This window comes from Lepisosteus oculatus, chromosome 11 (assembly GCF_040954835.1).
Source record: "Lepisosteus oculatus isolate fLepOcu1 chromosome 11, fLepOcu1.hap2, whole genome shotgun sequence".
Classification (NCBI taxonomy): Eukaryota; Metazoa; Chordata; class Actinopteri; order Semionotiformes; family Lepisosteidae; genus Lepisosteus; species Lepisosteus oculatus.
Genome location: NC_090706.1, coordinates 4,251,344 through 4,278,701, shown reverse-complemented (window position 1 = coordinate 4,278,701; position 27,358 = coordinate 4,251,344). Strand labels below are relative to the sequence as shown.

Sequence of the window (27,358 nt, the reverse complement as noted above, 5' to 3'; positions counted from 1 at the left end):
CCCTCAAATAAACAATCCAGGTGAGCACATGAAGTTTATTTTTGTGTTCTGCATGTGTCATAGTTCCAGTTTGAATGGGGCGTTCACACGTTAAGAATGATTTCTCCATACGCAATGAGAGCAGATTCTCCCCTGGAGGGGGAAAAGGTTTTGAAACCCTCCCTGTCTTCATCCCCTGCCTTAAAAGCAAGCAGGACCCCTGTAGGAACTGGAGACCCCCCTAACTGTGCTTACAGGCCTCTGCGTATGGGAAGGTTCTGGAGAGCTGCAGGGGTCTATTTCATTGCCAGCCCTGTACAATGGAGGTGGAAGTGTGGATCAGCACTGAAGACCTCTGGTGGTGGAACTGGAAGGTTGTGGAATGCGGTCCCAGATGGAAACTGGTGTACTACTCTTGAGCACGATTCTGCACTCACGCTCTCAAGTAAAATACACAGATGTACAGTACAAATGAGTACATGTGCAAGTAGCTAACAATGAACATTTCGGCCAAATTAATACAGAAACAGAAATAACAGCCTTTTTTACGTGTGACTACACAAGTAAATGACTTGCGACTACTTTTACTAGTGACTACTTGCAAAATCCTCAAAGGCTTTGGCAAGGTCACCCCGGAGCGTGGGCTTTGAAAAATGGAAATACAAACCAGAGGGCCTAGGTATGCGACAGTGTTTTTAAAACTGAGAACAGGAGGACTTTCTTTACCCAAAGAGTTGTGGGAGACGTGGCCTGGCTTCCCAGCAATGTTCCCTCTAATTTCTAATGATGATATGCGCGCAAATAATTCACGTTGTGCATTTTTTTTTCTCCCAGTGACAAAAACTTGTGCGCACTACATGGAGTGTATATAAACTTGTAAACCTGAAATTATTTTTGGTTAATATTTCTTGCAACGGAACACATAGCAAATTATGACTTTTCGGATTGGCGGTTTCTACCATTCCGTCAAGCCGTTCCACTTGAAATGAACTGGCAATTATTTTGCTCTTAACGCCCTTCTCCTCTGTCGACATAGTGAATCGATATTTTTATTTTTTTTAATAAAATAAACTTTTAAGTCAGTAACACAAACCTGAAAACAGTTAGTCTACGTTTCTACGATATCAACGTTCAACGATGCACACTGTCCAAACCAGAAAAGGAAAAGGCCGTTTATGGTGAAGCGCAGAGATCCTAAAGACCGGGACAGGGACTCGACGAGTCCAGTCGTGGAGAATGAGTGTCGAGCGAGCCTGAGCGGTGAGGTACGGTACGAGACTACGGGAGCATAGATATCGATGATACCGACGATCGAGTAACAGTAATAATGCACACAGCCAAGCCGCAGCCGGTCTCAATATGGTCAATTTCGCACTTTTCAGTTGACGACCGTGTTTGTTTCATTATTTTATATTTTTTTGGAATTGTTTTGTGAGCGCAGTTCAATCTGCTTTGTGCGCTAATATCAGAACCTGTGTGCCCGTGCTCAGGCGCACAGTTTAGAGGGAACATGACATGATACCCCAGCTTCCTTCAGGAAACAGCTCCTTGACTCCTAAATAAGCCAAACACCCTACTATGGTTTTTGACGATTAGGAAATTATTAATTGTTCATTAGAATTAGTTAAGTGATTCCATCACATGTGTTTTCCAAGGCTTAATCTGTGTTGTTGGAAAGTTCCTCTGAGACAGGAAACTCTCACACAAAGTCCACGATTGTCTTTTAAAGACACAATCCACTGAGAAGGATTATTCTGATAATTATTGATGAATTATTGGCATTATGTATTATTATTCTGATGCTATTTTAAATAAGAAAATATGGTGAATATAAAGGAAAATCAACTGCAGAAAATGTTCTGCACCAAACAAAAAAACAGGTGCAATCCACTTATATTAAAGTTATGAACTAATATTATGCAATGAAGTAATTGCATATTCTGTTTTTTAACATTGTGTGGAGGAACTAATTTTATTTTTTAAAAAGGTTTCATATTTTTTGCCTCCGTTTCTGTTGGGAATGAAGTTGATGACTCGTGCTCCTTTCAATCCTCCCTCCCCTGTCCTGCAAACGGAAAATAATTTATGAAGAATTATCCCATTAATCCCACAAGATCATGTGAGGAAGACTTTCACAGTCCTTGAAAGGAGACGTGGGGTGAGGTCACTTCGTTTTGAAAGAGAATGCATGGTGTCAGCAGCCACTGGTATTGTTGCTGGATTTAATAAAATACAGGTAACCACGGTGAAGAAGGAAAACTTCACATGCCTTTATTGAAGACACCACCATTTTCAAACAATGCCTTAATCGCCTGTCTGTACCTTGCCCTCTCCTCCAGCAGTGTGTCTCTAATTGCACTGGCAGATGCAGGGATGGGGATAGAAGTTCCCTCTGCAGTGCTGTGGGGGCAGAATTCCGCAGAAGCACAAAGCAATGGAATGAGAGGTCAAATGAGGCTCTTCACCAGGACAGGGTGTTTTCGTCTTAACATGGCTGGAAAGCAAAAATTCTGCTGAATGATTGCTTGAACAAACTTAATGTTTTACCACTGTGTGGCGTTAATATGTTTATTGGAACCACTTTGGGTGCAAAAAACATAGAACTCTGAAAAATATATATTTTTTAATTCCGTTTGAACAAGTGAGTTACTTGTTCAAGTGGTTACAGTGCAAACAATGAGAAAATGACACCGCAAAACAAAACCAGAGGAAACAGGTGGAAACCGTGTGGCAGTGCATTTAAACCCATGAACAGGAGGCACTTCTTTACTCAAAGGGTAGTGAGAGTGTGGAACAAGCTACCCAGCCATATTGTTGAAGCCCATACCCTGTCTCCCTTCAGGAAACAGCTGGATGTTTCTTAAAAAAAAAAGCAGAAAAGATTAAAGCACTGGAAATACCTGTGAGAGACAAGACAGCAATATGGGAATTAATTGTTCTGTATGGTATGTGCTGGAAATGCTGTATGCATATATATATAGATGCAGCACTTCAATGAGAGCAGAAGACGTGATGTACATGAGTCCACATCCTAAATTTATCTCTTTTAATCTACTTGTACAATTTCAGATACACCCATGAAATATGTCTCTGTTGCCTTGGTAATTAAACCATGATTACTTAGTCAGCATGAAAAAATGAGTCGATGAGTCATTTCATTGAGCATTTGGGTGGGTCCATTTGGATAATAGCTTCTTTTCAGTAGTTGTTGGACAGATTTATAGTCAGGTTCTGGCAAATGCCTTTTTTCCCCTTTAAGACATATAGAAAGCAGTGCAAATGAGGCGGATCCTTTCCTTAAAAAAAATAATCTGAATTCCATCCTTTTGGTTTTACAGGTTTGATAAGACCCCACGCATGGTGACGTATGATCATGAAAACTTGCACCCTATTCTTATTTGTTGTCACCCTTGAATCAATTTGAAATATTTGGAAATATGCACAGAGACAAGTCTGGACAAGAGAAGGATTTTGGATGTCGTCCAGAATGTGATTGCATTCCACCTGAAAAACATATACAAGGCATACAGTCTGTTCACCAATAGTTTCTGGTCTGTTCAAGTGTGACGTGTGTTACCGGTGTTCAAGTCACAATAAGTGCTTTACATTTGCTTATTTTGAATTTCACAGGGAGATAATCATGTCTAGGTTATGATGCATTAGACTGCTTGTAAAGACGTTTTGTGTACAAGAGCCAGAATTACCTTATAAGGAGTTATGCATGAACTTAATATGGAATTGAGTAGCTGAAAGCTGAATTGTGAGTCATTACGTATGTGCTATTCCTCATGAAACTTTTCCTATGTCTATGTGGTGTTTTTCCTTGCTTTCACTGGGGTATATCTGGCTTCACTGTCCTTTCACTGTTGTATCCCAGGCAACCATTATAAGGGACTAACTGAGGTGAAGGAATAACAAATGTGTCTTTGAAAATTGTGTTTTCTTGTGAAATGTGAATTTGGCGCTGATTTGTACATCTGTACGTACAGGGTAGCTAATATCTCTAAAATGTCAAATGTAACCTATATAACCACATTATGTATATGCAGCTCATCCGTGCACAGAATCACTTGAAAAAACAACATGATTCTTCGTGTGATGCCTGATCAAAATTTTCCCTGATCAATTTTGTTGGTATTTTGAGTCTTTTACTCCGCTTTTAATAAATATATATATATATTTTACATTTTGGCTATTGGTTTATAAGATTTGATTCTATGGCAGATCATAGACCCCTGCCGGCCCTGTTCTCACTGGACTCTACTAGTCCACTGTTACTTTCCTCTGTGCTGCCTCAGGAAGATCCTGGCTCCCATCCTGCCACTGCGGGGACACTGTCCTCTTCAAGGAGAACGAGTCAGAATGAGTTCTTCCACAGAAGAAAACCGGGATCTGTATGTCTGAGGATCCCATCCAGCTCTTTCTTGAAAAGAAAAAAACAGGACAGAATCCTTTTCAACAGCCTTCTTTTGTGTAAAGACGTGTTTTCCATCCTTGGCCTACAGGGCTTCTCAAGATATAGTTACAAGGTCTTAAGAACCGTAACAGGTACCTGCAACGTTTTACAATTAAAAAACAGAGAAGAATGTCTAAATTTCAAGGCACCAGGATTTCATCTAGAATGTTTCCTTTCTGGTCCGATGACTCCAGTGCAGTTATCTTCTGAAGAAAGAAGCTGGTTTGCTTAGCTTGTTTGATTGTGCTGCCTGAACCACAGGGACACGGCAGTGGAGAGCAAGTGTTCAACTGAATTCTCCATTCACGTTCACAGGGTTTCAAAACAAACATATTTCTTTCCTCATGTTTTCTCTTCTTTCTTTATTTGCAAAAGCAACGTCAAGCCTACTGACACTCCAGGGCCACGTTTGTACACTATGTCCCACGGAGAGTGCTTTCTCAGCACCCGCCCTGTGTGTCAGAAAGATGACAGGAAATGCCCCTGTAAGGAATAATAGTGGAATATATAGAATTAATCAGGAGGAAGCAGTCTATGTGTTTGTAAGTGGCTAGTCCAGTCACATACTGTACTGAGTGCATTTTATTTATATTAAATATGCTCTCTTATTCTCTATGAGTTTTTATTTCTGAATGTAGTACACAAGCAGAGGACTTTTACAGGAGAAGTTTTTTATTTCCAGCTCAACCTCAGAAATACACATGTCATGGTTGAGAAAGGGACTAGTCAAGCACATCTTTCACTTTCACAGAAGTTACAAATATGGGGTGGTCTCAGAAAGAACTGGAAAGTTTAAGTGTGGACAAGTTACTATTTTAAGAACTTGTGTGTGTTGGTGCCTCAAGCTTTTTTTTTTTAGTGAAGTTGTTCTACAAACATTTTAATAGTTTTAAATATTTATTTTTCATATTTCGCTTGCACTTTTAAATTGGTGTTTTTTTAAACCATTCATCACAGCCATGAAAAGACAAGACTGCTTTCACTTTAACTAAAGCAGTGGAGAAGGGACCTTAATTTTGAAACAGGGAATGCTGCACATGTCCATTATTAAGTCTTTTGTGAATTTACTTTACTGGAATCAGGTGCTTCACTAATTTTTGGACCAAGAGTTTTTGTTTTTATGGCTTACAAACTCAAACCCACAACAGCACTTCCTTTCCCTCACCTACAGATGGGTTTCTTTACCTGAGGTGACAGCTTGTCTGCTGTTTGCAAGGAATGCTGCTCCTGTGCGTGACTGGCTTGGAGATTGTAACACCTCGGGAGCCCCACTGGAAAATTACAAGAGTCATGATGACAGATCATCCTATAGAGGCATGTGCACTGGTGTCTTGTGCCAGGCAAAGTGATTTTCACAACCTAAAGGATGCCTTGCACGTTTCTTCCACGAATATCTTTCTCAATAAAAATGCTAAATCTTTCAGGGTACTCGGCACACAAAACAAAATAGCCTCAGAGAACAGATAATGAACATACAATCTTGCAGGGGCCTTGATCAAATATACCTGTGCTCATTCTTCCTCCAAATCATTCTGTGTTATTATGCAAACCGTAATAATAGGTCTCTGTCTTTGTTTAGTAGATGAAACTATCTTACAATATCACCTAGGTGGCTGTGTCAGCATGCATAGGCTGCAAAGGAAAAGTGTAGGTTTATTCCCCGCTGAAAAGAGAAGAGAACAGGTGTCAGCTGTGTCTCCGTTCTTTTCAGCATGGAATAAACCTACACTTCTTCCTTTGTGTCTTACAATATGAACAAAATACCAAATGTACAGTAGCACTGCAGGGATTTCAAAACAACTCATCTCTATTACAGGACTGGGACTGAAATCCTAGGCACTTTCTTTCTAACACTTAAGACTGGGACTTTAAGACTGGCAGGAGAATCCATGAGTTATACTGCTTTTCCCTTCTTTGGCTAAACTGAGGGGGTTTCTCATGTAGCAAGACCTACAAGAAGAGCCCAGGCTGAGGCTCTCCCTGTCAAGAAGGCTAACATGACCAAGAATTGCTCATTTGCTGTGGGTGGCCTTTAATCCCATTGTTTGAATGGAGGGGTGTCCAGCGCTGACTTCTCCAAGCCCTTGTGCACCTGTAATGTCTGGCTTTAGCCAAACCCAACTGATGCATTCCTTTGCCTGTCTCCATGGCTTGACCACTACATCTGATAGCAAGATGCACGCACCTCTGTGCACCCCTTTTTAGCAAGACATTTCCACAGTTTCTAGCACCCTCTCACCCGGATTAGCTGACAGTTTGCTGTCACATTGAGAGGCTGATCAGGTGACTTGGCTTCCATAGTTGCAAAACTGATTGTTCCCAGAAACACTACTCCCTCCACAGTGACATCTTCACTGCGCCTTTGCCCTGGAGTGGAATGTGTTTTTTTCTGGGTGTAATTGCTGCTTGGCATATTTCTTGGAGTGTACAGTACCACATAGTTGGATTTATATTGGGATGGTCTTTTCCATTTGTCATCAGTGTAGCATTTCTCATTATTTAATTTCCTTTTATTCGTTATTGATTTATTGATGTATTGAGTATTACAGCTGGGCTGTAATACTCAATCATTGCAGTATTTCCACACTTTAAAAAGTCATGTGCATAAGGATCATGGGTGCCAATCTATGGTGAATGGGCAGTCCAGTATCCCACAGGTATCAGGGAGTCTGTCCTATAGTACTGTGGCTGTAGGGAAGTTGCTGCTAAAGATTTAGTAAACCTGTTTGTTCTTCTGAACAGAAAAAAAAATATTTTCCCACTTATTCTAGAATGTGTTTTGTGGGCAGATGCTAGCGTGACATTTTTTTGCTGAATGTGGTGACTCAGCTTTGTTGAATTTAACTAAATTCTGCTTTTGTTCAGTGCAAAATTCAAGCTTCAAGCTCTCCAGCAATGTTTCTTTGGTTAGTCATGACAGAACTCCATATTTTTCACACTGAAGGCTTCTTCAGTAAAATTGCACGATATCATCATCAAGTTCCCATCTCTGAGGGAAACACAGAGTACACACTGAGAATTTAAATACTCCAGGTAACCTCATTCCATATCCCCTGTATATGGCAGAAATGGCAGAAAACCAGAGCCCCACATCACATTGTAAATGTGTGTATCGCAGCAATGAATGTTGATGTTATGTAGTCAGTCCTACCTCATTGAATGTTCCTTAATAGGTGTGAGTCCTGACTCTCTGTGGTCATTAAAAATCCCAGGGTGTTTCTCGAAAAGAGTAGGGGTGTAACCCCGGCGTCCTGGCCAAATTTCCCATCGGCCTTTATCAATCATGACCTCCTAACAATCCCCCTCTATAAATTGGCTTAATTACTCTGCTCTCCTCCCCACTGAGAGCTGATGTGTGGTGAGCATTCTGGCGCACTATGGCTGCCGTCGCATCATCCAGGTGGATGCTGCACATTGGTGGTGGTGGAGGGGAGTCCCCATTGCCTGTAAAGCGCTTTGAGTGGAGTGTCCAGAAAAGCGCTATATAAATGTAAGCAATTATTATTATTATTATTATTATTATTATTATTATTATTATTATTATTATTAAATAAATGAGGGATTTATGGTGTCCAGGGCAGCCAGCTTCATGAACGATACAGTACATAAATTTCTAGGTAGTGTATTTTTTAGCAAATGAATATAGAAAATGTAGTCATAAAGAAAAGAAAAAACCGTGGAAAGTTAATCTTTCTGTAATTCCAATAGGTACCTCTTCACGAATTTATTCCACAGAACAGCGGCGGTTTCTTAAACTGTGAGGAATGTGTTTTGTTTCTAATCAGTGACTGTGAAAAATAAAGACATAACGCTGGAAAGTGTCGCGTTATAATAATGACATATCACCGTATCATCCATTTTCCGGTTAAGACCCTCGAGGGACTGTTTAATTCACGGATTTCAAGTTAATTGTGAGAGGAGGGAGTGAGATGCCTTTGAAATACAAGTTTTTGCGCCCTCTCCTGGACTTGCGCGGAATTTTTTTAACATGCTCTGCAGCATGTTACGAAACGCGTTTTTGCTGTAGTCAGAACATCACCTTAAAGTCAAAATCCATCTAAGAATAATGTATAACTACGAGTAATAATTTCACATATTAAAAAAACAATCTCCCTATTAACATAGCTCTGCATAACGTTAGCTCAGACCGCAGTCCTTCTTTGCAGTGCTAATTTCAATTAGGAGAAAGTAGTATCCCCAATGGCAATTTAACAGCAGCATACAATATAAACTAAACACAAAAACAATACACGTCAACATTAAGAATAGAATCGGCTTTTGAGCAAGGTTATGGCTATAGGTATAAATGAGAACTTGAGTCTAACTTTTTTTAAATTGAGAAGCCTGTTCCTGTGTTCTGATGGGAGTAATCGACATTCTTTAAACAAACGGCGTGAAGGGTCCTCTAGGATTGAATATGTCATGTCGTGTCATTTCCCAAACCGCTGTATACCCTACGGTGTCGCGGGAAGCCGGAGCCTACGGTACACCCTGGACAGGACGCCAGTCCATCGCAGGGCAAGTGCAAGCCAACCAACTCGAGAAATGCCCGGGGATCTTTAATGACCACTGAGAGTCAGGACCTCGGTTTAACGTCCATCCAAAAGACGGCGCCCACTACAATATAGTGTCCCAGTCACTATACCGGGGCATTAGGACCCACACAGACCGCAGGGTCCCCTACTGGTCCCACTAACACCTCTTCCAGCAGCAACCATAGCTTCCCAGGAAGGCTCCCATCCAGGTACTGACCAGGCTCAACCCCAGCATTGAATATGCTTAATTCAATTTATTCAAGACTCGTAATCGATAGACGCGGGCCTGTTCAGAAATATCAGCGCTAGTGACTGACTCTCTGACATAATTTGACTCCCTTTGTTTTTACTCCTCAGATTAAGCTTGCCAAACCAGCGCATCAGTGCAAAAGTGAAAGCAGATTCAATAAAAATACTAATAAAAACGTATAAGATTTTTAAAGAAAACAAATAAGCTTTCTTATGAAAATGCTGTTGCCCAATTACTGATGTCCACAGTGGCTGCGAAGGGAAAACGAGTTTATAGGTACTGAGACCACAAGCCTCGGTATTCAGATCTGGAATTTGTTAATATTGTAGCAAAATATGTATTGATTTAATTCTCCCCGTCTCAGCTCTCTTCTGTCTCGATTTCTTCAGCGAAATGTCTGCAACAGAGATTGATTCGATGAAAATATATTCGTGCATTTTAGTTTCCGTGCTAACGCTGCGTTGTGAACGTTCGTTTTCCAGCTAAATACTGGATTGTTGCATGTAAGTAATTGAAGTGATTTTTTTGCACAAAACTAATAGATTTCTTCCTCATACAGTAAATGGAACTCGCTCGACTACGCTTGATGCTGTGGTCTTCTGCAATAGTAACTCGTTAGTCCCACGCCTCGCGTGAAGATGGGAGGTTTGATACAGAACAGCCGAAGGCTCTCTGCAGCTGTTGTGACACAAGACAATGGCATGCGAGTTTTTATTTTTAATGTTCCTGTCACGCTATGGTTGACTGACGTTCTCTTATTAATTCTAACCATTGTTTCCTGTTAGTAAAACAAAAATGAAATGATTGCTCAAAACATTTAAATATAGAAGCAACACTAACAACAAGTACGCAATATCAGACAAGCCAGTTAGGAGTCAATTTTGATTTAAGGAGATTTTGATACTCGAGATGTTTTTTTTTATTAAAAATAAACCTGGGGCTGATGGAAATGGATGGTGCACATTTACAAAATCAGAACTAAGATGTTTAGCTACTATCAAACTAGTGCCTCGGAGAGGTTGTGAAAGAATAAACTGCGACCAATTGAATACATGAAATAACAAGAAATAATCCGACTTTATGATTTTGTTTTTAATTTTCACTACCGTACTATAATAATAATAATAATAATAATAATAATAATAATAATAATAATAATAATAATAATAATAATAATAAACTTTATTTTATATAGCGCCTTTAAAGGTGGCTTCTCAAAGCGCTTTACAGGATGACAATAACAATAAATAAGAAGACTACAACAATAAATAAGAAAATTTCACAAGACAGGACACAATTATAATTACAACAATACAACAATAACAATAGAGGAGACCGTGGAAGATGGTATTAAGAAGAGCAGAGGGGTGAAGAATGGAAGCAGTTAAGTAAAGGCTTTTCTGAAAAGGAGGGTTTTGAGTCTGGATTTGAAGGAGTTTAGAGAAGGTGACTCTCTAATATCCTTGGGCAAGGAGTTCCAGAGCTTGGGGGCATAGCAGGAGAAGGCCCTGTCGCCCATACAATGTAGACGGGCTTGGGGGACAGTAAGGAGGGCAGAATTTGAAGAGCGGAGGTTGCGAGGTGGGGAGTAGGGCGATAAAAGTTCAGACAGGTATTGAGGTGCCAAGCCATGTAAAGCCTTGTAGGTGAGCATGAGGATTTTAAAGTCTACGCGGAATTTGACCGGAAGCCAGTGCAAGGACTCCAGGATAGGAGTAATGTGAACACTTGCACTAGATCTGGTCAGGATTCTGGCTGCTGAATTTTGGACATACTGCAGCTTGTTCAGAGTAGATTTAGATACCCCAGGGAGCAGTGCATTGCAGTAGTCAATTCGAGAGAATACAAATATGTTGATCAGCTTTTCAGCCACAGTTAATGATAGCATAGGGCGTAGTCTTGCGATATTTCTAAGGTGAAAAAAAGATGTTTTGACAGTATGCTGTACATGTGGGTCGAATGTTAAGCCAGAATCGAATATAACCCCAAGGTTTTTCAATTTTGATTGGAGCTCAAGTACAGAGCCATCTACAGACAGGGTTACAGGACTGGCTTTACGAAGTTGATGGGGGGTACCAATAAGCATGACTTCAGTCTTGTAAATTGTACTGGCTCTTAAACTCTTAAGATATTTAAATATAAAAAAGAACTTTGTTGAAATAGTAAATATGGATCGTTTAATAATACAAAAATAGAAATAGATATGCATCCATATTTACGTCTTTTTTGCCGGATCTGACATATATCTCCCAAAAGACACATTTTACAAGTTAAAGGTTTTTAAGCACAGCACGTTTGCGCCATCTACCGAATGCATGATGTACTGCAAAACAATAATGTACATGTGCAGCATATTGTTAAAACATCTTTCTTTCACCTCAGAAACATCGCTAGACTACGTCCCTAAACTCTGGAGCTCTCTCCCCAAGGATATCAGTGAGTCACCTTCTCTAAACTCCTTCAGATCCAGACTCAACACCTTCTTCTTTAGAAGGGCCTTTACTGAACTTGTTCCATTTTTTACCCCTCTGCTCCTACTGTATTTAGTACCACCATCTAGTGTCTGCTGTGCGCCTTCACATCGGCTTTATCTTGAGTATTTTTTTAAAAATGTTTAATTGCTGTTGTTGTCATTCTGTAAAGCGCTCCCCGTCACTATATCGGGGCTATATGAGAAGCCACCTTTAAAGGCGCTACAAACAATTAAGTGTATTATTATTATTATTATTATTATTATTATTATTATTATTATTATTGACACCGTGGCGGGGACACTATACTGTAGTGGGCGCCGTCTTTTGGATGGACGTTAAACCGAGGTCCTGACTCTCAGTGGTCATTAAAGATCCCCGGGCATTTCTCGATAAGAGTAGGGAGTTATCCCGGTGTCCGGGCCAAATTCCCCCCTCGGCCTTTACCGGGGCCTCCAGATTGTCCTTGCCCTGCGATGGACTGGTGTCCTGTCCAGGGTGTACCCTGCCTTGCGCTCGCTGCCTGCCTGGTAGGCTCCGGCGTCCCGCGACACCGTAGGATATACAGCGGTTTGGGAAATGACACGACATGACAAGTAAAACCGCTTGAAAAGAAGCAACACAGTAAAAACGTTCGAGCCGGGAGCGACAGCCTCAGAGTAGCACGTAGAAGCTGAATGAACTCCACGCAGAAAAGAGAAAACTGAAGATTTTCTCTCCTCAGTCTCTTTCAAAAGTGCCCCTTACACCCGAAGATCGCTCAGCTGCTGGAAACTTGTTTTCGCCGACTCAATAAAAGAAATGCTTTCAGTTCTGCATGAGAACATGGCCGCGTTGTAAATAGTGCCTCGCAGCTCCTGGGTTCCAGACCGGGCTGGGATCCTTCGGTGTGGAACCCGCATGTTCTTTTCCGGTCGACGTGGAAAATTCCCCGGGTGCTGAGGTTTCCCCTCCCACCTACAGTATATCTTGTAAATGCTGCTGCGACCTTCGCCCGTACAATCGGATGTTTTGTTCCTAGATGCTTGAAACGCCTCAAAAAGACCGATGCAGGCGCTGCAATGATACTCGACACCAGGAACCGGTAATGTGCGTCATCATGCCCCGGACAAAACTGATGGTGAACCTGCCCATTCGGATCATGCGTTTTAAAGGAAACATGTGGGAGGGGGTGATAATATTATTGTTAACGCTTAAAGGCGTCGTGTAATTTTGCAATTCGGCTGAGACCGGATGAGTTCTCGCCCAAGCCGCGACCGAACCAAATGCAAGTGGAGGTCCGCGGCGGCTCGTTCTCTTTCCTCTTTATTTCTACGACGGAGGGCTGTTAAGACACACCTCCTCCGCTCACGCCCGGGCGAACCGCGTTTGATGCGGAGTAACTGCGACAGCCGGCGGCGAGTAACCGGCTTGGGGAGCCTGGGCTTCAGCAGCGCTCCCCGGCTATGAGCTCTGACGTGTCGGCACCGCTGACGTCAGCCGGCGGCCGGCTCCTGATTGGCTGAGCGCACCCCGAGCTCCGCAGACAGCCGCCGCACCTGCCCGGCAGTGATGACGGCATAGACCGGCTCCCCCCGTCTGCCGCTGCGCCTGGTGGGTCCTTCCTGTAACCTGTGGCAGGTAGGAGGTGAGCTGAGCTGAGCAACGTTTCAAAGATGGCGTGAGGTTCTGCGGTACTGAGGACACCTCTCGGTGGCTGTCTTTTTGTAGGCTGCGGGTCAGCAAAGCTAAACGGAAGATGCCCTCGGTGCCGATGTACGTGTGTTGTCAGGACAGCTGCTGAAGAAGAAGAAGAAATAGAAATAAAAAATGGAAGTGGCACACGACGCCGACGTCATACTCAAGCAAGTACAAACTTTCCAGGATTCTGGGAAGGAATCCTCTTACACGGTAGGCACAGTTTTATCAGCTCCGGCCAGAATTGAGTGACCGTTGATGAGTACTGAGTAATGCGTAATTTCACCTTTCGGTGGGGTGCCAGTGTTGCGTGTTGATGCTTGCTGTAATAGTCGTGTTCAATCAGGGAGGAAACGGCACAGGCATCGTCATGCAGTCGTGACAATACGCGTACACTAGCTCCCGCAATGAAACTGCTTAAATGCCTTCGGAAATAATGGCGAGCGCGGACTTGCGGGTTGCTTTGCAAGATATTGTACCGGCTATGTGCAGACGCCGCGCTGTGTATCTGAGGAAATGGCTGGTTAAAAAAAAACATTCATGCAAGTGTACGCAGCAGCCCCGCCGCTGTTATGTCACGTTGTATTTTTAAATACAGACACAGTTCACAGAATAACTGTAGGCGACGTGTTTAGCTGATAAAGTGCAACTGACAACTCGTTTTTCCTCAATATAAAATTAAAAATCAAACTGGAATTAGAAGGCTTTATCCTCCATCTTCAGCTGTATGCCCATAATTGTATATACAGTGTATGTATAGCAGCGCGTTTTGTTGTGGACATTTTCTGATTGGTTAATTGTCCTGGATGAGGTACTTTCTGCTTGTCAGGACAGAACACAGTGTTTTCCCCATCTTAATTCTTGTGACTGCCGAACCAGTGGGACGACCTATTAAAGATTTGCATTGAAAAAGAGCCAGGATTTGCTTATCTCTGTTGCCGTCATTGCTATCGTGCACCATCCTGAGTTTCAGGAAATGTTACCCTACTTTGCTGAAAGTCTGAGCACAGCCAGTTTACTGTGTGCAATAAATGTACAGCTCCATGTCCCTGTGAAGGACTTGTAGCCTGGAAGTACTTGTTTACACTCCCTGATGTTATTGAAAATGACGGGAGTTCACACCGGAGCCACACCTCCTTCCTGTCAGTTAACAATGTTGTGAGATTCAGTGGTGCAGCCAAGACAATGCTGTATTAATTGGCAGTGAACTCAATAATGATGTCTTGGGCGAACAATATTTATGGTATTGTTTATAACGGTTCAGTGAAACAGCTCAGTACTGGGATATGTGTGTGTTAGAGAGCTTGGTAAGGTAATCAGGGCATGCTATCTGAAAAGGATGTCTTTGTTAGGGAAAAAAAAAGCTCTGCCTATATTTCATCTTTACTGGCAAGCAAAGGCTTTGTTGCTGCGTGTGAGTTCGGAACGGAAATGATATGAAACGAAACATCCATTGCCTCTTTCGGCTAATGTTACGAATATCTGTGCTATTACTGTATAGGTCTTTAACCCTCTGAAGGCTTTATAATTGTAATGCATCAAATTGTAATATAACTGTAATGCTTGCATGTTTTTTTCTGTATTTATCTTGTGTTTGAAGGTATTAAGCCACTGTTTTTGCTATGTGATTTGCAGGAGAATCTCATTGGAACGTTGCTAGCTATATTCGGAAACCTCCTCATCAGTATTTCACTGAGTGTGCAGGTGAGTGTTCATTTGTCAGGCTCTGGTGCTTTAAAGCAATGAATCAGTGATGGTGTGTCAAGTCTCTGAATGCTGATGTTCTTCTGTAAAATACCAGAGTTACATGTAACATTTGAGACTTGTGTTATTGAACACCAGCAACACAGCAGGAAGTTTATTTGCACACTGTTTCGTCACTGGACATGTAACCTGAGGCAGGTGTATCTGATTAGGACAGTACCTCTGTCCAGGAATTTCACTGGAAGGCCTCTTTTTTTTGTAGAATCCTGTTGACTGCATTCAATCGCTGTCAATTCTCAAAAAAGCCTCCTTTATATTAGTGGGTGAAAGTGTTTTTCCATCCGAGTTTTTCTCCCTCTGCAGAAATACGCCCACGTGCATCTTGCTGGGACAAAGGAGCCACAGCCTTTTTACCACACCAAGACATGGTGGCTTGGACTGGTGCTCTCGTTCCTCGGAGAAGTGGGCATCTTCGTGGCATACGCCTTCGCTCCAGTCTCGCTGGTGGCGCCTCTCAACGCTGTGTCTGTCATAGGTATAAGATCACTTTATTGGCCATATACAATGTCATGCATTAGGAATTTGTCTTTTCGCAGACCCTCTCCATGAGCATGCAGACAGGGAGAGAAGCTTGGGGTCAGAGCGCAGGGTCAGCCATTTATATGGCTTCTGGAGCAGTTGGGGTTCAGGGCCTTGCTCAGGGGCCCAACGGAGTAGGATTCCTCTGCCGGCTGCGTGATTTGAACTGGCAACCTTCCAGCCACAGGCGCAGATCTTAGCCACAGAGCCAGTTCAAGTTCAAGTTTATTGTCATTACACTCATATACATGGTATATGGTATAATGAAATGCTATTTAGCTAGCTCTCGGACATAAGTAGTACAAAGAGAAAACAACAACAACAATACAATTGTGTAGCAAAAGAAAGTTCGAGACAACAGACGATGTGCAAAAAAAAAACAACAACAGGCAATGTGCAAAAAAACAACAACAGGCAATGTGCAAAACAACAAAAAGGTAACAGGTTATGTGCAAAAATATGCATCAACAGAATAAAATAAAGGGATAGAAAGTATGGGGAGTGAGCTTATGACATGTATGGTAGAGGTGCTCCGCTCCTATCGTATCGTACAGTACCCATCACTCCAAGCACTGTGTAGGGTGGGGCATTGCTGCTCGTTTAACATGATGGGACGAAAAGGACGATCAGAAACTTCCACATTTTTTGTCTTCAGCATCTGATTTTTGTTTTACTTTGTTTTTTTTTCTTTTTGCAATGTCTTCTTGTATGTCTATTTACTGCGATGTTCTGTGGTAAAACTGTTTGTTAAAGCTTTCTTTGTCTGGTTGCAGAAGTTCGTTCCCTTGTGCCATTTTAAAAGTGGCGCCAGGAGCACAGGAGGATGCCAGGCAGAAACAATTTCATTTTCACCACGCCTGTCTCCTGTGTGTCGATCTTTAGGGTTCACACCGACTGTACTGTTCTGAGCGTTACCACTGAACTGTGCTCTTTCTTTCCACAGCAAGTTCGATTTTAGGATTCATCTTTCTTAGGGAGAAATGGAAATTCAAGGAATTTCTAAGTAAGTAATGTCTTCAGTAAACAATTTTAAACTTTTCACTTTCAAACTGCATGGATATACCTGCTGCTGTTTCTTCCCCTGGAGCCATCTTTACTCCCTCTGTTCAGCAGCAGTTAGTGAAATTTCTCTTTGATCTCTACAGTGACAGTGGCTTTAAAAGATTCAAGCTCAGCCAGAAACGATGGCCCTATATTGTAGGGCTGCGAATTCATCTGGTGCCAAGCTACTTGAAAACTATTTTCACATTATGAGAGACAATTATAACGGGGAAAAAAGATGCATCATTTATGTATTATTATACAAAACTTTAATCTGTTTCTGTTAAACACCTTAAGTGTCTTTTATATTAGATATTTTTCAAAATTGTAGTTTTACTTAAATAGTGAGTTAATTAATCTGGGTTCTCTTCTGCATTTGGGTGTCATCATGCTTGCTTTTGATTGAAAAATCACAATTTACAAACAAGACATTTTAAAATGTGTATTGTTCTTATTATGGTATTAGAATAACACTCTGCTTGTGTTTTGTAATGAATCTTAAACATTTCTAAACCCTAACTGCTGAAATTTAAATATGTCTAAAGTCCTTACCCCGCTCCTGCTAATTATTAAAAATACAGGGACAGGAAGAAGTTAAGAATACATCAGTGACACAGCATTGTGACACATGAAGGAGGCACAGAATGCATTTTATAAGCTGATAAAGTCTGTCAGCCATTCATTAGCATTAACCTCATTCTTTTACAGTTGGCATTACTAACCAGCATGAAAACTTCTTTCTTACTCTCTCCTGTGTCTCCACCCCCTGTAGGACGCTATATCTTATCCTTTTTAGGCTGTGCCTTGACAGTGGTGGGGACCTACCTGTTTGTAACATTTGGGCCCAACACTCATGAGAAACTGACTGCAGATAATATAATAAAGCATGTCATAGGCTGGCCATTCCTTTTGTATTTGGTAAGCATGTTTTCTCTTCAGTTTCCTTTTTTTTTTAAAGTCAAACTTTGAACGGCTGTGCTTCAGATAGACAAAATGCCATTTCCACATAAAATGTGGAAATTCACCGGTGAGTTTATGCTATCTATAATCTTTATGTAAACTGTGTTTTATTTACATTCAGTCACAACAGACATTTGCTCTGTTTCTGAAACCTTAATCCTTTTGCTGTGTACAATTGAAGAATTATACAAATTACAAATGTTAGACAAATAGTAACACAACTGTAAACTATTTCAGGAGTAGAAGAAGCTCATTTCGTTACGTGTCAGAGAAGGTTTAACAATTAAAATATGCCATCCCTACATTATTTTGTGATTTTCAGTTTCTTTATCAACAGTCGTACTTTCAAATATAAGAAAACATCTGTACTTTATCTGATTCTGTGTAAACAGGACTTTCTGTGTCAGGACGTCATGGTCAGGGTGTTAGAATTTCAGCCATAAGCTTTCCCATTCAGACATGGTCAAATATGAAAATGTAGGTCCTTTAAGTGTTTATGCTACACAGACATTACTGAATGAAAGAATATTTGATGTTCATGGTTAAATACAGTTGTTTTAAAACTGACCAAATCGAATATCGGTCAATTTTCTTTGTTGATGTCTTTATTCTAGCTTCTGGAAATCATCGCTTTCTGCTTCCTGTTATTTTTTTACAAGCAAAGGAAAGCAGTTTTCCTTGTAGTTATTCTCCTGCTGGTAGCATTGCTAGGTATGTATGACTATTTTCTACATTTTTAATTGTACATTTGTGATTGCAAAAAAAAGTGGTCAACTGCATTTTAAAGACAATCTTAAAACCAGTATGCTGTCGGAAAGAGCAAAAGTCATCTGCTGAGGAAATTTCGACATCCAACACTCATGCTGTATTGTGTAATTTCCAAAGGGTTACATTTAATAGCTAGTGAATCGTTGCTCTTTCCCCAGGCTCCATGACCGTTATTACAGTTAAGGCAGTGTCTGGCATGATTGTTCTCACAGCACAAGGAAGCATGCAACTGAACTACCCCATCTTCTACGTCATGCTTGTGTGCATGGTGACGACGGCTGTATTTCAGGCAACGTAAGTTAACCAAGCGTCCATTCGGAACAAGCAAGGCAGTCAGTTGTCCCCTGCAGCTGCGAATACACTGAGAAGTTTTATTGCCTTGTGCCGAATTTCAAGGAATTTGCCTTTTGCTTTTAGATCTGGATGAGCCAATGTTGAAGCTCTTCTATATTAGGGCATCACAAACATCTGACTTTAAGCCTTTTAGTTTGGACATTAAGGTTCGGAGATGCTTATAAACCCTGCTGGACTGAGGAAATTCAATATTCAAGGCCTTCTGCAAATCCAGCATGTCCTGTTCTCTGTTTTCATACCGCCTCTGTCTTTCAGATTCCTGACTCAAGCCTCACATCTATACGAATCCTCACTGATTGCCAGTGTGAATTATATTTTGTCAACGTCTTTTTCTGTCTCGGCTGGTAAGGAAAATCATTTTTATCTGTAGTGCAAAGACTAACCGTAGGGAGGTATTGTGGCTCAGTGGTTAGCATTGCAAGCTCACCGCACAGGGCCCTGGGTTCAGTTCCAGACCTGGGGCGCTGTCTGCTTGGAGTTAGTATGTTTTACTCGTGTTTGTGGGATTTGTCTCCGGGTGCTCCAGTTTCCTTCCACAGCCCTGGAGCATACTGGTAGGTTAATTAGCTTCTGGGTAAATTAGCCCTGGTGTGATGTGTGTTGCTTTGTGCCTGCTCTCTGAGTGACTGGCACAACATACAGGGTGTGTCCTGCCTTGAGCCCGTTGCTTGCTGGGAATGACAGCTAGAAAATGGATGAGTCTGAAGACATTTTTATTTCCTCCACGTCCTAGCTCTCATTTTTGGAGGAAGGTGTTTCGAAACATTAGGGGCCTAAGTAAATGTATATAAATAAATGTGTATATATGTCCTATATAGTTCCACAGGTTGCCACTCCTTTTGTGCATAGTAGCTTCAGCATTTGCAAGATCTTATGATTTCTGACTGTGGCCTTCATACTGTAGTACTGGCTTATGGAGCTGTTTGTATGAAACATATATAATTTAGTTCTGGGAAGCTTGGCTCTTGTTTAGCATGCATGCCAGTGTCAGATAACTGTTATATACCAGTGGTCAGCTTTGGCACTTTCAAAGCAGCTACAGCTAGTCCTTAATTATTGAAGTAAGAATCTATACTAACATAGCATCTATGTTAATTGAGCAATATAGGAAGATTTGAGCAATTAATTTATTGGAAAGTCCTTTTATTGGCATAGAATGGAAGTTTGAGTACTCCTGGTGTATTGTTGTTTTAATTAACTGCACCTTTTTAATTTTTTGAGTCATTTAATAAAGGTCTTGGCCCCTTTGTGAAAAACAGCTGCTTGCCTTAAATCAAAATCTCAAAAATGTTTTGATTCCTGCGACTTAAATGAGAGAATTCATGTTTTGATTGTTTGTTTGTTTTTTTTACTGATTTTTCTCTTTCTGCTTTAGGAGCAATATTTTACTTGGAATTTAACCATGAAGATGTACTGCACATTTGCATGTTTTTGTTAGGGTATGTACAGTATAAATCATATCCTTGTCTAGTGTAATGTTTAGCAGAAGGGAGCAGAAGCTTTTAGTGTGTGTGTGTGGTGTCAAATATGATAATACTTAGTGTTTTTGTCTAAATAACTTGGGGAAAATGTTTACTTGTACATTTATATATACAAGGTGTGCACATTTCCTTAAGAAGCAGCCTTCCTCGCACCTGAAGAAGGCTCCACGTCCGAAACGTTGTGTTTTCTTTCTTCTCTTTTCAGCATGGAAATAAACCTGTATTTTTCCTTAGATTACCGAGGAAGAGGCAGAGTGAATGAGATGAGATCTCCAGGCTTTAGTCCCTTGCTGATGTAGTCCAATTCAGTAGTCCTGCTGCTTTTGTTGAAACCCATTGGCAAAGTCTGACTTGTGCGTTTATGTCGAATCATGTTACTGAGGATCTATGTTACTGAGATGATGCATTGCGAACCTGTGCTCATCAGAAAATGCCTTTTATCATCTTTGCAGATGCTTAATTGCCTTTTTAGGCGTCTTCTTAATCACCAGGAACAGGAAGAAGTCGAAGGCTTTTGAACCCTATGTGACAATGGATGTCATGCAAGGTAAATGCATGGGAGCCTCCTCAGTGCAGGACTCACACCATCGTTTTAATGATTACAGATTAATTCACATAAGTCTAGAGTATATAATGTTTCAATGTATACTTATATACTAATGATGTGAATTAAAAAATGTAAAAGGCTCCGAAGCCTTTTATTTTTAAATCTAAATTAAAATGCAATAAAATGGTAACAATGTTTTTTTGACAATAAGTCCTAAGCAGTAACAATATAATTGTGTGATTTATAGGAGAAATTTAGTAACATTTTTGCAGAGGCTTGCATATCTAGTCACACTTTCTTATATCTGCAATTCCCTTGTTAGCTTTTAGAGTTAGCAAGATTCTTTTCACAACTTAAAGGTGAGAATTTGTTTCTAATGAGCTAGTCTCCAGCTCAGCGATATCCTCATGGTTTTTTGGCACAGCTGTTGGCAGAGATCATTTCTCCTATAGCTCAGCTGTACTGTGCCTTACCTGCAGCTGTGGCAGTGCACTAACCTGGAACCAGTGGGGACAAATTGTGCAGCTTGGATTTACATAATAATTGCAGAAGTGTGTGCTGTGGAGGCAGACAGGGCTTTGCATAAAGACAGTTAGGAGACCCTGTGTGGTAAACCAACATCTCTGGTTCATGGCATTAAGGTGATTTAAATTCTCTCTATGATACAGGCAGGAAATAAGATTTAATTTAAAGCCGTGGCAATCATCTAGTAGTATTGAATTTAGGATTAAGACAACATTAAAAGATTAAGATCTAATCTTATAAAAAATGTAGTCAGATGGTCTTCAGGTTATTTTTTAGCCCAGTTTTCATGACATCTGTTTAACATTCTCCATCTTCTGCTTGCTTGCTGAGATGTGTTTAACCATATGGCATGACTTTATCATGACTCACTAACACTTCCTCTGTCAGCTGAACATGATACACACTAGACACAGTCAGCCATAATTAACTGCATCTCGCCAAACTGCCCATGCCTTTAATCCTTTAGCCAGTACTTTATTTTATTGGGAACAAACCTGAAAATCCCACTGGACAGCAATATTTTAGAGTAGTCAATAAAACCTAAACCCTCATAATTTGGGGAGCTGGAGCTCTCGGCAAAAACCCATGAGGAGTTTTCCAGAACACTGGGGGGGAACATACTAACTCCACATGGACAGGTGCCCCAAGTTGGAACTTAACTCACAAGCCTGGAGCTGTGATCAGAAGTAAATCAAAGAATCTGATGTTTCATTTCTTTGCTTCCTGAAGTACAATATGGAGTCCTAGGCTTTTTAGCTTACAGATATTTTTTTCCCCTGATTGCAGGCCTCCCAACTATACATGATAAGGGACGGGCTATTCAACCTGACTACAATGGCTCTTTCTCCTATGGTGCCCTGGTGAACAATGACAATGTCACTCCTGCCACTCTCCCTGTCCTGCAGGAGCAGCTCAGGTCTGCTGCAGTTCCATACAGGGTGTCTGACCTCAAAAAGGAATGAGATATGAGGTTGTATCCCAGATCTTCTCAAATTCAGATCAAGGACAGTCTCAGACTGAACAGTCTCAGTTTTGCTTGGCTGTCGTATTAGAACAGTCTCCTCACTACAGTATATATTGCTATTAGCTCCTGGTTTCTGGAATTCCAGATTGGCAGTATTGATGCCAAGCAACTCTGTCCTGCTGGTTAGAATGCACAAGAAACTGAATGTGCCTTAGCAATCACCCATCAAGATGCAAGGCATCCTCCTTTGTTAAAATCATGTAGTTGAAGTAAACTCTTATGCGGTATGAGAGATGTTTGTGCACCTGGTCTCTAAGAGCTGACCTGGTAAACGGTGGGGTTGGTTTAAACCAGTAACTGAAAACTGGTGCAAGTTACTTCATTACTCGGCAGACTTTCCGGCTCATTCTTTTTTATCCCGGAAGAGGTTAGACATACAGAAAACATGCTGGGAGTCAATACATGTAAGTGGTAAAGTTTAATTCAGTCACTTATAGTTCAATACTGCTGTAAGTTTTGTGTGTGCGTAATTGGCTTATCTCTGACCCATTTCCAGCTCAGCTGTTAAATGACTCGTGTGCGAAGCACGGAACTCGATTCTCTTAAATTATTTATTGTTGTCATTTTAAAGACTTTACTTATGAATTGATAAGAATTTATGATTTGTTGTTCTGTTTGTTGACTGCTAATGTAACATAAAATGTATAGTATGTATAATGTTATGATGCTCATGTGTCCAACGTAATGCCTTAACTTCTTGTGAGCTGTTGACAACATGGACCCCCCTGTTTTGTTCTTTATTTATTCCGCCATAATTAAAATATTGCGATTTTACTGATTTATCCATGCTTTGGGCTTATGTAAAGGTAATAAAACCAAAATGCAAGTATTTTGTCTTCCAAATGATATTTCCGTTAAGATTTAAGAAACCTTAATTATTTTAATTGATAGTTTATAATATGACATTTGTTACAGTGCGTAGTGTTGAGCTGTTGACCTTGTAGTCCTTACAGAGGATAAAAAAAAACAAAATTGCAATGGAAGTCAATTTCAGCTTTCTCATAAAAAGGGAAATTTTGCTCTTGGTGTCCAATAAATGTTTATTTTTGTTATATCCGTATTCCTCCTTCCTGTGGTTTTATTTTTATCCTTATTTCACTTACGTAATTATGCTTGTGGCAGGATACCCTGAGGACTGTTTAAATGGAACTACTGTATCACCGAAATCTAGTTATAATAAAATAATGTGAGCAATAATATTAGAAGACCTGTGGAGCTGGGACAAATTTAGTACTAATGCAGTAAAACTGTAAGCTAACACAAATCTCATCTACAGATCATATCTTCACCAAATGGTAATCTTATGAGATTGTTAGTTCAATATGGAGCCTGATCTCTTCGGATCTCAGAATTTTGACCAGGCTGATTCCTGGTCTACTGGGTAGACCTCCACGGAAAAACAGGTTACTGAAAAGAGACAGCATGGTGAGAGGGGACACTATGCTGTGAAGGTTGCCATCCTTTTGAAAACACGGTAAATGGAGGTCAACTCTGTGGTCACTAAAAATCCCACAGCTCTGTTTGAAAGAATATGTGTGTTAGCCACATCTTAGATGAATTCCACTCTGAGCTTCGACAGCCTGGCCTGCCTAATGTTTTGCATTAGTTCAGTTGTTGGAACAATTTTTCATGTCGCCAGCTGATCTGCTGTGCAGTGGGTCTGCTGGCTCCCACCCAGGTGGGAGCTGTATGATGGATGAAGTGGGTCCCTTCCTATCTGTGAAAAAGTGCTTTGGAATGAAAAGTGCTACATAAAAGAAATATATTCCTATTATATCCAAGTAAGTGTTTTTAGCGTATCTTTCTTCTGTGCTTTCTGTTGTTATTTCAAGGTATATTTCAAGGAGAGTGGATATCATAGCAATTATTTTTATTTCATTATATGCACATGGTTCTTTTGGACGAGAGCCTAGAATGGGGGAAAAAAAAAAACATGACTTGAGTAATTAAAAAAAACAGTAAAAAAGCTATGCCTTCAAGTTTTGATTAGACAACAGGGTCACTGCACAAAGTGTCTTGCAGGGGTAAAACTGGATGGAATAATATATTGAAAAGTTGTGTGCTGTAGGTTTTATTTCTTGTTAAGATTGTGTCGATGAAATTTGAATTTTGTCACATTATCAGAGGTGAAACTACAGTAGGTTTATGGTTGCTTAATTTTGCTTCGTTTTTTTAACACAATAGTAGGAAACATTTTTAATAAACTGGATGCCAGTTCATTACGACTAAGGAAGTGACACCAATAATGATATACTGTATTGATACAAGCTACTATAATTTAAATAATTACTTCTAATTGGCTTCTTTACATTCTATTTTCAGGATATATAGGGATAGAAAGTGCTGATTCTGTTTTCATACACATTTCAGTGATTCTATGAAAAAATGAATCATCATCTGAAGGCTTTGCGCTATGATTCCTCTTCAGCCTCTGAAACAAAAAAAAAAGGCAGCAGTTTGAAACTGGCAGTATTTGTCATGTTAGTCATTTTCTAATTAAATAAGATGTCACAAATGGTGAGGTGATGTTACTGCAGAAACAAGATCATGATGACACTTAACTCAAAAGCTTTTTTAATAGTATTTCTCATGGGAGTTACTTTAGATGCGAAAAACATTACTCTGTCTCTACAGAAATCAAAGAGAGAACTTATTGAATTATCAATTGCAATGTGAGCCGTAGGGGTCTGGACAGTTACCGGTACTGTTACACAATTTGTATTCACAGCAGGGGAGTGGTAAGAGGAGCTGTGGGAGTTTCGTGCTACATAATGTGAATACAGTTCAAGGTGAAGCTCCATAGAAGTTTAATCACCTACTACTCAATAGAAAGTCTAGTTTCCTTATTAATGCAGAATAATTGGTCTGCATTGCCTTCCTGGATTTTCTTTTATGAATGAATTAAGAATTGTTCATCATTTTAGTTGTACCCACAGGATGTGAGGAATGTTTGTGTTTTTCACCTCTCGGCATACAGTGACAAGCCCCGTCTCACACAGGGGAGAAAGAGGAAGTGCAGTAAGACTCCTCTGACCCACCTGAGCTCCTCGTCACTCGTCTTTTAACACATCACAGGCAGCACAGCCTGGCTTGGTGTTTACCTAGTGGCCAAGTACTGCTTGAACCCCCATATCACATGGACCCAGGCTTGGTCCCCAATATCAATAGGCTCAGGCTTGAACCCCAGTATCACAAGAACCTAGACTTTGATCCCAGTATCACAGAGCTCAGGCAAGTGCCTTTACAGACTCTGGAGGAATCCATCCTCTTGAATGGATAAAGTCAATATCACTTTAGAAAACAGTCCTGCAGGTATTAGTACATCAGTTGGAAGATTTGAGCTCTCCTCCCACACCCAGACTCCTGTCGTGACTGCTTGTTACTTACTGTCTGTCCCCGGTGAGCGCTCGCCTTCACTGCAGGAAGGATTACTCCTCTCTGTGGAGAAAACACAGAGCAGATGTGCATGTTGTACAGTATATTAAAATCAGATCCCAGAAGCTACTCCTTCAGGAAAACATTCCATATCCTGTAGACATGCACAGATTTCTTTCTGAAATCACTGCTTTATGAAACGGCAGCAATCTTATTATTTATCTTGCAATTCAAAACATTGTATAAATATTAATAGAGTTACTGGGAATGTTCAGAACCTGTTGAAAGGGGATAAAAGAGGGTTTTTATAGGTTTTACAAGTATCAGTCTGAGTCACCTGACAGATGATTCCCAATGGAAGATGCTTCTGAATTCAGATATCTCACAGCGTATCCTCAGCTAAAACGTGGTGCTGGGGTAAGATCTTTTCTATTTTTACTGTAACTCGCTTTTTGTCTCCCAAAGGGTTTTACAGTGTGTGTTTTCATTGCTTATCTTACCTTCTACTCTCTCTGCTTCAGATTCAGGATGAGATGTAGGTTCCTCGCTCTGTTCTTCATCTGAAAAAAAAAGGCTTTATATTTTAGCTATTGAGAACGTAAGAGTGGTTACATAGAAGATGCAATTCGTCCCATTTAGCTCCTATGGTTATAGATTGTTACTTCATCCATGGGTCTCATCCTATATTTAATTTTGTCATCCTTCCTTTAAATTTGCATTTGAATCTTCTAATAGGATTGTTTTATTCCAGAGAGGAAAGCGGATACTGTACATATTAAAGTGTGGTGGCTCTTTTGGAACAAGTCCTAGAAATAAGCAGAACAGAGCTCTAATTTTAAATCCAGTGTGTACACATCGTACAGACAGGAATCCAGTGTGTACACATTGTACAGACAGAAATGGCAAAAGTCATGTCCCTGTGCTTTTATTTGGAATACTGCACCATGCTGATAGCCTGTAAGAAGGATGAATGGACACTTGAGAAAATTGGTATTATAAATCAAAGTGATTTTACAACGGAATATTTGACAACTGTGAAAGATTGGGGCTCATTTTTTGAGGGGTGGCTTAGGGTTCTGTTTACACAGCTTAACTCTTCATTCCAAATCACCAGCTGACCTGAGCTGAACCTCTGGTGACAGGTTTGAGGTTTATTAGTGTTGGCCTTTGAACTGGGTGACACATCTAATACTCATTGGTAGCATGAGATGATTGTCCTGCATAAATCAGAGTTTAGGAATGTCTGGATTCCAATTTCAGTAACTTGTGAAATGGAAGTATCCATTAGGTTTTTAATATATTAATGCAAACCGTGGACTATACATAACTACTTGTGCCTCTTAAGTAGCACCAATTCTTGACCTTTAAGAATTTAAGAACAGCTACAGCTTTGAAGAGGCCTTCCACAACATAGTTGGGTAGCTTGTTCCAGACGCCTTCAGTTTATGAACTAACAGGATTGTGGAGCTCTGGGATTCAGTTTGAAGAGTTATTCCTTTGCAAACTGTAAATGTATCTTTCTTTAGTTTAAATCTTGATGTGTCAAGGCTATACTGGTTTGCTTTGTTAGTTGATATTTTAGGGTTTATTTAGCAAGTAACGGACAGTACAGTGGCGCAGTGGTTAATATGG

General features: G+C 40.5%; 1 protein-coding gene across 2 annotated transcripts; it reads left to right on the top strand.

Moving 5' to 3' along the window:
* The first annotated feature begins 12,766 nt into the window (after positions 1 to 12,766).
* On the top strand, positions 12,767 to 23,411 carry nipal3 (NIPA like domain containing 3). 2 transcript variants are annotated; one of them, XM_015348613.2, is made up of 12 exons: positions 12,767 to 13,311; positions 13,402 to 13,581; positions 15,004 to 15,072; positions 15,436 to 15,607; positions 16,595 to 16,654; positions 17,465 to 17,610; positions 18,267 to 18,363; positions 18,579 to 18,714; positions 19,030 to 19,118; positions 20,150 to 20,213; positions 20,708 to 20,802; positions 22,114 to 23,411. In XM_015348613.2, exons 2-12 carry the CDS (start codon positions 13,501 to 13,503, stop codon positions 22,287 to 22,289), a joined length of 1,185 nt encoding a protein of 394 aa, XP_015204099.1. In that variant the 5' UTR covers positions 12,767 to 13,311; positions 13,402 to 13,500; the 3' UTR covers positions 22,290 to 23,411. The 2 variants fall into 2 exon arrangements, with proteins under 2 accessions (XP_015204099.1, XP_015204101.1); XM_015348615.2 differs by having other exon boundaries at positions 12,767 to 13,318.
* Positions 23,412 to 27,358: the final 3,947 nt, after the last annotated feature.